The sequence below is a fragment of the Salvelinus fontinalis genome, chromosome 26 (assembly GCF_029448725.1).
Source record: "Salvelinus fontinalis isolate EN_2023a chromosome 26, ASM2944872v1, whole genome shotgun sequence".
NCBI classification, from domain to species: domain Eukaryota; kingdom Metazoa; phylum Chordata; class Actinopteri; order Salmoniformes; family Salmonidae; genus Salvelinus; species Salvelinus fontinalis.
Window position 1 is genome coordinate 44,597,431 of NC_074690.1, and position 9,764 is coordinate 44,607,194.

The 9,764-nt window shown below is 45.0% G+C and overlaps 1 protein-coding gene across 1 annotated transcript in view; it reads left to right on the forward strand.

The window, feature by feature from the left end:
• Positions 1-9,764, forward strand: part of vwa5b2 (von Willebrand factor A domain containing 5B2) — a 33,932-nt gene that overhangs the window by 20,695 nt on the left and 3,473 nt on the right. The window contains exons 9-20 of the mRNA XM_055884071.1: positions 269-379; positions 1,535-1,737; positions 2,602-2,716; positions 2,935-3,120; positions 3,242-3,458; positions 3,612-3,928; positions 4,047-4,284; positions 5,844-6,179; positions 7,041-7,178; positions 7,512-7,640; positions 7,932-7,982; positions 8,141-8,376. Of these exons, the coding sequence (XP_055740046.1) occupies positions 269-379; positions 1,535-1,737; positions 2,602-2,716; positions 2,935-3,120; positions 3,242-3,458; positions 3,612-3,928; positions 4,047-4,284; positions 5,844-6,179; positions 7,041-7,178; positions 7,512-7,640; positions 7,932-7,982; positions 8,141-8,376 (2,277 nt within the window). The remainder of the gene's footprint in view (positions 1-268; positions 380-1,534; positions 1,738-2,601; positions 2,717-2,934; positions 3,121-3,241; positions 3,459-3,611; positions 3,929-4,046; positions 4,285-5,843; positions 6,180-7,040; positions 7,179-7,511; positions 7,641-7,931; positions 7,983-8,140; positions 8,377-9,764) is intronic.

Sequence of the window (9,764 nt, forward strand, 5' to 3'; positions counted from 1 at the left end):
GGATGTCAATTAGCCTATTAGAAGCATCTAAAGCCATGACATAATTTTCTGGAATTTTCCAAGCTGTGCCAAGCTGTGCTTCTTGTTACGACAGTGAAGTAATATCTAACAAGTAATCTAACAATTCCCCAACAAGTACCTAATACACACAAATCTAAAAGGGGTGAATGAGAATATGTGCATATAAATATGGATGAGCGATGGCCGAGCGACATGGGCACGGTGCAATAGATGGTATACTAAACCCATGTCTACTTCCTGTCCCAAGGAACCAATGGTGGTAGCTCTGAAGAGTCTTCCTCCAGGCACTATGCTCAACATCATAGGCTTCGGCACCACCATCAAAGCCCTGTTCACCACCAGCAAGCTCTGCACAGATGTAAGTACTACATCAGAGCTCAAAGGAATAGTTCACCCTATAAAGTCAAAGTTTGTCAGATGCTTTCACACCTCAAAGAAGTAATCCATTATTGACTTGCACTGATATCCCCCACCATCTGTTATGCAGATCCATTATGTAGATCCATATATATGCATTAAGAGAAATCTGCAGGGCTCAATCGCCAAATGAATGTGAAATATACTGTGTAACCTTGACAATAGGTCTCCATTCGCCGAGCAACCATGAGCTTCCATGCAACCTTACATGTATGAAGATCTACAAACCACGTTAAGTGAAGAGCTTAACATGCTCAGTCAGACAAGGTGTTCTCAGCAGGACCTTGATGAACTTAAAAAAAAAAAAAATCACTTGTGGACCTTCTGTCCTGTCCCCCTCTCTGTTCCACCTCATTCAGAGTCCAGGTCAGCGCACACCAGGGTTGCCCTAGCAGCTGAGTATCAGGTTTTAGCCAGCAGGGCTGTGCAAGGACAAACAGCAGTTAAACAACATATGGTGACCTTTCATGCATATTACAATGAGAAAAACGAGCATGAGCAATAGCCACCTAACCTGTTCTCTCTCCCTCTGTCTGGTTTAATTAATCACAGATTGTCATGGGTGTTTGTGATCTGGGTTTAGGCAGGTGCTGACGTTGGGTGACCTACACTGTTTATGTTGTTCAGTGATGGTCTACTATGGGCTTTGTTACGTTTGTATTGCCTTACAGGTTGGACAAGGCTTGATTACATTCTAACGTCAATAGTAATATAGGATTATGTCTGTTTGATTTATTCCAATTCCAATCAATTGTACCATTCCAATGTTTACATATCAAACAATAGGAAGGTATTTACCCCGTTCTACCAGACAGATAACAAGAGATTTATTGAAACTCGTAAGTGCCCCTCATTTCTCCTCGCCCAATCTGATATATATCATACTATCCCTCTGTCAATTCTTTAGTGTACAGTAGATGTATGCTACCCTTACGTTTTTATGCCCCCTCGTTGATTAAATTCATTAGAAGAATAGTTTGGTGATCATACACTGCTTATCTAACGTGTCCATCAATATGAACCAATAGGCTGTAATCATATCTGTCCCTCCCCTCCCCTATCCCTTACGCTCCGCTCCACTCCCCTCTCTCCCCAGGTGACCTTGGCACAGTCCTGTGAGTACATCCAGAAGATGAGGGCTGATATGCGGGAAACCAACCTGCTGGGGGCGCTGTCCTGGGTGTATCAGCAGCCTGTGCAGCGCTCCTGCCCCCGCCAGGTGTTCATCATCACAGACGGCAGCGTCAGCAGTGTGGGCAAGGTGCTGGAGCTGGTCCGCAGGAACACTTGTGCTGCCAGGTATTGTCTGTTGGCAGCTGGTAGACTGAGTAGAAATGGGATCATTTAGCATTTAAAACCTACTGTATTGATCAAACGTGACACTGTAGGTTCAACCCGGAACATTGCGGTAATAAAGTGTGTCTGTGTAAGTCCGTGTGTTTGGAAGGAGAGAGAGCAAGAAAAAGAGAGTTAGAAAGAGAGTGGCTGATGCAATATGTAGTATCAGATATAAGCCACACCCATTAATCCCACTAATTGCTTCCCTCTGCAGTTACTACCACGCCACTCTGGTCTGGTCTGCCCCCCCCCCCCCTCCCCAGCTCCCTGGGCATTGTGCAACAATAACTCCATTTATCCTTCATTAGTATTCTACTGGTAGCCCAGCTATTCCAGACAGCACACTGGCTATGTTAGAGAAGATGGAGGTACGTAGTGAGCAGTCATATTACAAATGTGATTCCAACCTCTAACCCTAGCGTGTGTGTGTGTGTGTGTGTGTGTGTGTGTGTGTGTGTGTGTGTGTGTGTGTGTGTGTGTGTGTGTGTGTGTATTGATATTCATGTGGGACAATGAGTCTACCTTGCCAGACAGACGAAGCTGAATTCAGAGCAGAGCAACACGCTGTCCGTCACTTGGCTTTTTCAATTAGTCTGGCCCTTTCAGCCATTCAATTAGTGAAATGCCATTTGATTGCTCTCAGTGTTGTGTTCAACACTGCTGTGTGTAGCTAATAATTCAGGTTTAGATACGAAGGACACAGTAAGTCCATCATAGATCACCTGGTTTTAAAGTCCCTAACTAATAAATCTGTCTAAATTGCGACAGTAGATAGATTATCTCTCTCTCTCAACTGAATAAGAGGCTATTTTATTATTATCCAAGGTGCTTTGGTCTTGGCCTGGGCCCCAGAGCCTGCAGGAGGCTCCTACAGGGCGTTGCCAAGGTGACAGGTGGAACCACAGAGTTCTTGGGTGATGAGGAGAGGCTGCAGCCCAAGGTGAGAAGCGACATCACTGTAGTCACATCACTGACCCCTAGTGGGGAAAGTAAATCATTTAAATAATTTCACTTTGGGGAAATACTGTAGTAGGCTACTGGGGGCACACACTCTACTCTAACATTCAAAGATTATTGCTTCCCTCCTCAACCTAAAAATAAAAACACATTTGAATCAACCTTTAACCCCTAATGTTGACCTAATCACTGACCCCACAGCTGATAAAGTCCCTGAAGAAGGCCTTTGAGCCAGTCCTCACAGATGTACGTATAGACTGGTACCTGCCTGATAACATGGAGGCGCTCCTGTCACCCAATGAGATCCCTCCACTTTACCCGGGGAATCGCCTGATTGGCTACTGTACCCTGTACGATGTGTCTAGCTTCAGAGGCAAGAAGACTGAGGTGAGTGTCCAACTATCCACTCTGGAAAGGCTTTCAAGTGTCCTGTCTTGTGGACAGCATGTAAACTGTGCAGCATAGAAAAGTAAACTCAGTCCCTTCTCTCGCCTTGTGTGTTCTGTAGGGGCGTGGTCGGGGCTATAAAGGCTTGTCTCGGGGCTCGGTGGGCTCTGTGTTCGGCCTATCCAACGACGAACTGTCCCCTCCCTCCGTGTCTGAGCTCCTCCCTCTGGTTACATCATCAGAAGGCGCAGACCTAGAGGAGGCACTGAGGGAAATCTCCCGGGAAATCTCCTCAGAGTTCTCCTGTGCCAAAGACACCGACACTGGGACTAGTACAGGTGAAATACTGACACTCAAAAAAGACATGGTCACTCAAAAAACAGTTTCCTCAATCCAATACCTGTAAAGTTCCGTTGGCTTTGTGCATATTACACCTGAAGCACAATGATTATAACTGTGTTCCAAGCTCTCCTCTGATATCTCATCCACAGGAGAGGTGGAATGGTCCAGTGATGTTCGTCGTAGGATCCAGGAGAGTTCTTACATCCAGGAGCAGTATGTTCTGACCCGCTGCTCCCTGAGCAGTGAGAGGGGGCTGCCCTACACTCACACGCCCTCCATCTCCGACTCTATGGGAGGCCCTTACCCCCATGATCTGCTCCCCATCCCGTGCCTGGACACGGGCTCCCTGCCGCAGGGCCTCGAGAAGATGGCTCCACCCGAACAGAGAAGCACCCTGTCCCGCTGGGGCGAGTCGCCATGGCAACAGCCCGCCTCCTCCGAGAATATGGATTCCGTGTCAAAAAAGGTAGGACTGGCTTAGTTTACAACTGCAGTTTGAACCACCTCAATACTTTAGTCATTAGACTACACTGCTGTAAATATTTATGAACCCAGTGTACTCGTTTTCCCTTGTCACAATCCAGGCAGGGCGTCTGTGTGGAGGGGAGGAATCTCGAAGGAGACAGAGGGCATTGGCTCGCTCAGCCTTGTCCGCAAGGAGTTTCTCCTCCCCCCAGGGTGAGCTGGACATGCACCGCCTGCGGAGGGCACTAGAGAGAGTCTCCTTTGATCAGGCGGTGGGGGGGAAGCTGGAGGAGAGCGATGGGGAGAACCAGCCTACACCCAGAGGAGGGCTGTCCCGCAGGAGCCTCACTGACTCCAGTAGGTTAACTTCTTATGGCTGCAGGGGCAGTATTGAGTAGCTTCGATGAAAGGTGCCCAGATGCGCCCAGAGTAAACGGCCTGCTCCTCAGTCCCAGACGCTAATATATGCATATTATTATTAGTATTGGATAGAAAACACTCTGAAGTTTCTAAAACTGTTTGAATGATGTCTGTGAGTATAACAGAACTCATATGGCAGGCAAAAATCTGAGAAGAAATCCAAACAAGAAGTGGGAAATCTGAGGTTGGTCGATTTTCAACCCAGCCCCTATTGAATACACCGTGGGATATGGGTTATGCTGCACTTCCTAAGGCTTCCACTAGATGTCAACCGTCTTTAGAAACTTGTTTGAGGATTCTACTGTGAAGTGGGGGCGAATGAGAGAGGAATGCGCCAGGTGTTTGGCAGATTGCCACAGGCTCTGAGGCGAGGTCACGAGAGTTAGCTCTGGTTCCATTGCTTTTCTACAGACATAGGAATTCTCCGGTTGGAACATTATTGACGTTTTATGTTAAAAACATCCTAAAGATTGATTCCATACATCGTTTGACATGTTTCTACGGACAGTAACGGAACTTTTTGACATTTTGTCTGCAACTAGGGAACGCGCTCCGTGACTTTAGATTTGTTTACCAAACGTGCTAACAAAAGTAGCTCTTTGGACATAAATGATGGACATTATCGAACTAAATCAAACATTTAATGTGGAACTGGGATTCCTGGGAGTGCATTCTGATGAAGATCATCAAAGATAAGAGAATATTTATAATGCTATTTCTGACTTCTGTTAACTACCCAATATGGCGGATATCTTTTTGGCTGCTTTGTTGTCTGAAAGCTGTACTCAGATTATTGTATGGTTTGCTTTTTCCGTAAAGTTAAAAAAAAATCGGACACAGCGGTTGCATTAAGGAGAAGTGTATCTATATTTCCATGTCTAACAATTGTATTTTCATCGACATTTATAATGAGTATTTCTGTAAAATGATGTGGCTCTCTGCAATATCACCGGATGTTTTTGGAACTAGTGAACGTAACGCGCCACTGTATACTGAGATTTTTTTATATAAATATGCACTTTATCGAACAAAACATATATGTATTGTGTAACATGAAGTCCTATGAGTGTCATCTGATGAAGATCATCAAAGGTTAGTGATTAATTTTATCTCTATTTGTGCTTTTTGTGACTCCTCTCTTTGGCTCGAAAAATGGCTGAATTTTTTTGTGACTTGGCGGTGACCTAAAATTAATGGTTTGTGGGGCTTTCGCTGTAAAGCCTATTTGCAATCGGACACTTTGGTGGGATTAACAACAAGATTACCTTTAAAATGGTATAAAATACTTGTATGTTTGAGGAATTTTAATTATGAGATTTCTGTTGTTTGAATTTGGCGCCCTGCACTTTCACTGGCTGTTGTCATATCAATCCCGCAGCCATAAGAAGTTCTTCACCTCCTAGACTGATGTCTATAACTAAACTCCCTCAAACTCTCTTTCTCTTTTCCATCCATCCACTAACCCTCTCCTTCTACCCATCTTTCTCTCCCGCTAGACGGCCTGCTGTTCCCTGTCTCTCCTCTGGACTGGGACAGCTTCACCGACCCGGAGTACCTGTTTACCGCCGCCCCCCTGGACGACCCCCCCACGCCCCCTGCCCAGTGCCGCTCCCTTATCCACGGCCTCCTAGGAAGCAGGCCTGTTTCCTGGGAGGTCACCGTGGACCTAACACAACTCTGGGCCTCTGAGGACCAGGGGACAGGAGGGACATCCGGGGGAGAAGGGGGAGGAAGGGGAGACCTCTGGGAGGAAATTATCCACCAGCTGACCGCTCGCTCTGCAATCAGGGACTTTGAGAAGATGGCGGAGAAGGAGAGTGACATCGAGCACGGTGAGGGTTTCCACCAGTGTTCCTCAACTTTGGGATTGGGTTTTGCTTCAGCCTTGATTAGTTGAGCACTGAGGGGTATACTACAAAGCAGGATCAAAGAGTTAGCCAGCTAACTTGCCTAAATATTCTGATGTAACTTAATGTCTTTGAAAGATAAGCTTGAAATGGATATGGTGTAATTGATTCAACAAACGAAAACGCATACAGTCAGGTCCGAAATGATTGGCACACTTGATAAAGATGAGCAAAAAAGACTATAAATAAAATAATACAAATAGTAAGCTACAGGTAACTGCCAAAATAAAGGAAACACCAACACGAAGTGTCTTAATAGGGAATTGGGCCGCAACGAGCCAGAACAGCTTCAATGCAACTGGGGTGTTTGGAACTCTATCGGATGCCTAGTGGTTAGAGCGTTGGACTAGTAACTGAACGGTTGCAAGATCGAATCCCAGAGCAGACGAGGTAAAAATCTGTCGTTCTGCCCCTGAACAAGGCAGTTAACCCACTGTTCCTAGGCCGTCATTGAAAATAAGAATTTGTTCTTAAGTGACTTGCCTAGTTAAGTAAAATAAGAATAAAAATCAGCTCTTTCCACAATAATTGGGGAAAATATCAGAATTGGGCTGCATGTGTAAACACAGCCAATATAGCTCAGTATTTTTATTATTTATTTTGTAGTCTTTTTGCTCATCTTTAGACCTGACTGTATCTAAGTTTAGCTTTTTTTTAATGTACAAGAAAATCTATAGTTATTTCTTGTTGCTTATCAAAGTTAGATGGCTAACTAATTGGTCCTGCTTTGTAGTATACCTGTCTCTATGTGTATGACTGATTGTATGCTGTATACTTGTTTTGCAGGGCCTGCTAAGCGGTACCGTATGAAAGCCATCCAGACCAGTAAGAGCTGTAACATCATCTGTACGTACACAGCCTTTACTGCCACTGACGCCAACACCAGCAAGGGTCCATCAGACACTGTGGAAGTGAGAAACACCGGTAACACTTCAGACAGTTCCACAGTCACAGCAAACCTGAAAACACATGGCCTAATTTTATAATATGCACGGTAACTGATGTCTGTATCAATCAAATTTCAAACAACTAAATGTTTTTTTATAAAGCCCTTTTTACATCAGCAGTTGTCACAAAGTGTTTTACAGAAACCCAGCCTAAAACCCCAAACAGCAAGCAATGCAGATGTAGAAGCACAGTGGCTAGGAAAAACTCTCTACAAGGCAGGAACCTATGAAGAGAGACAGGAACCAGGCTCAGAGGAGTATGGTTTGGATAGCGGTGGTGTGTGGTGACTGTTGTCCTGTCATGTTGTAGGGTTGCGTTTGGGGAACAGGCGGAGCTCCCAGTCAGGCAGTCGTAGACAGAAGGCCTACTCTGTGGGACTGGGCCGTCGCCCCTCCAGCAGAGACAGTGAGGAATTTGAGGACACCTGCAACTCCACAGGTAAACCTACAATACAATAAACCTACAGAGGTCAAATGGTGTGTATATTTACATTTGAATTAGGATCCCCATTAGCCAATGCCATGATGTCAGCTAGTCTACCTGGGTTCCGATAGAGAACTAAAAAGACATTACAAACAATTAATATTTACATGAAAGACATTATATATATATTTTTTAAATAGACATAAGTAGACATTACAGACATTTAAATACCTGACAGGTAACACATTTACATACAATAATGAACTCCAGGTCTAGTAGTAGACTTTTTGTTTGGTTGTTTCCCAGACAGGGATGATACTCCTGCCTCCCCATGCAGCCTGAAGTCTTGGGACAGCAGTAAGTGCTATTACATTGGCTGAATCTCAAACCGAACACTTCAACCATTCAATTACTCAATATCCGAGTTCACGATTTGTTGCACTATAACCTCTCCACAACCTGTTGTAATAAAGCCCTTCAATATTGATGATCAAACCGGTGTGCCTCTCTCTCAGGTGCAGGGGGAAATCCCTACCCTGCCAGTCCCTCAGCCGTGTCCGGCACCTCCTCCACCCGCTCCCAACGCTCAGTGGAGAGCAAGTCTGCGGAGAGCTTCTTTGGCTCCAGATTCCCTCTGGGCAGACTAAGGTCATCTAACTCCTCTGGGAAGCAGGCCCCTCTGAAGGGCCACTGTCTGTCTGCTGAGGCAGAGAAACACACAGACACTAAGACCCCAGACTACCTACCTCTGGTGAGACTACTGTCCTCTCACTACATTTGATCATACGGTCATTACAATAGATCCAGGCTGTGCCTAAAAGGTCTTAGGCCAATCAGATCAAGCGTTAACCGACAATAGCAGACACCCGCATAGCGGATTTTGTTGGTGGTGTCGGAACTGCATTGGAGCCGTCAGATCGGTGAGCAGCTGCTCTTGCGGTCATTTTCACAAAGCCACACCTGTCCCACTTGTGTTAGAAGTTCAGAACGAGAAAGTATTGGCTATATAGAAATAATTACACTGAAATGGAAAAATAGTTAAACTAAGTAATGAGGATTTCTATCATTCTATTTGAGGTGTAGATTACATCTCACATTGCAGTTTTTGAATTTGTAAACAAGTTTACATGGGATTGACTCCGTGCAGCTAATGGCAATGTCCACTTTAGGTGTAATGCCAGGAGCCACTTGTGGATTTGACAGCTCTAACGCAGTTCCACTTCCGACACTGTCAAAACAACCGCTATGTCGATGTTGGCTAAAGTGGATCTGACTTAATCAAGCCCTTTGTGCAATTGTATTAAAGGGCAATTCCACCCCTTTCAACCTAATATTCATTATCTCCAGCGTCATACCAGTATCTACATGTAGGCACATACCAGTATAAACAGTGTAATTATTCCCTCCGCAAGACAGTCAAACAAGCGAAATATCAGTATAAATCAAATCAAATTTTATTGGTCACATACACATGATTAGCAGATGTTAATGCGAGTGTAGGGAAATGCTTGTGCTTCTAGTTCCGACAGTGCAGTAACATCTAACAAGTAATCTAACAATTCCACGAAAACTACCTAATACACAAAAATCTAAAAGGGTGAATGAGAATATGTACATAAATATATGGATGAGCGATGGCCGAGCAGCAAAGGCAAGGTGCAATAGATGGTGTCAAATACAGAATATACGTACATATGGGATGAGAAATGTAAGATATGTAAACATTTTTAGAGTGGCACTATTAAACTGACTAGTGATCCATTTGTTAAAGTGGCCAGTGATTGGGTCTCAATGTAGGCTGTAGCCTCTCTGAGTTAGTGATTGCTGTTTAGCAGTCAGATGGCCTTGAGATAGAAGCTGTTTTTCAATCTCTCAGTGTACAGGTGCATCAAATCTCGCCTTCTGGATGGTAGTGGTGTGAACAGGCAGTGGCTCGGGTGGTTGTTGTCCTTGATGATCTTTTTGGCCTTCCTGTGACATCGGGTGCTGTAGGTGTCATGGAGGGCAGGTAGTTTGCCCCCGGTGATGCGTTGTGTAGACCGCACCACCCTCTGGAGAGCCTTGCGGTTGAGGGCGGTGCAGTTGCTGTACCAGGCTGTGATACAGCCCGACAAGATGCTCTCGATTGTGCATCTGTAG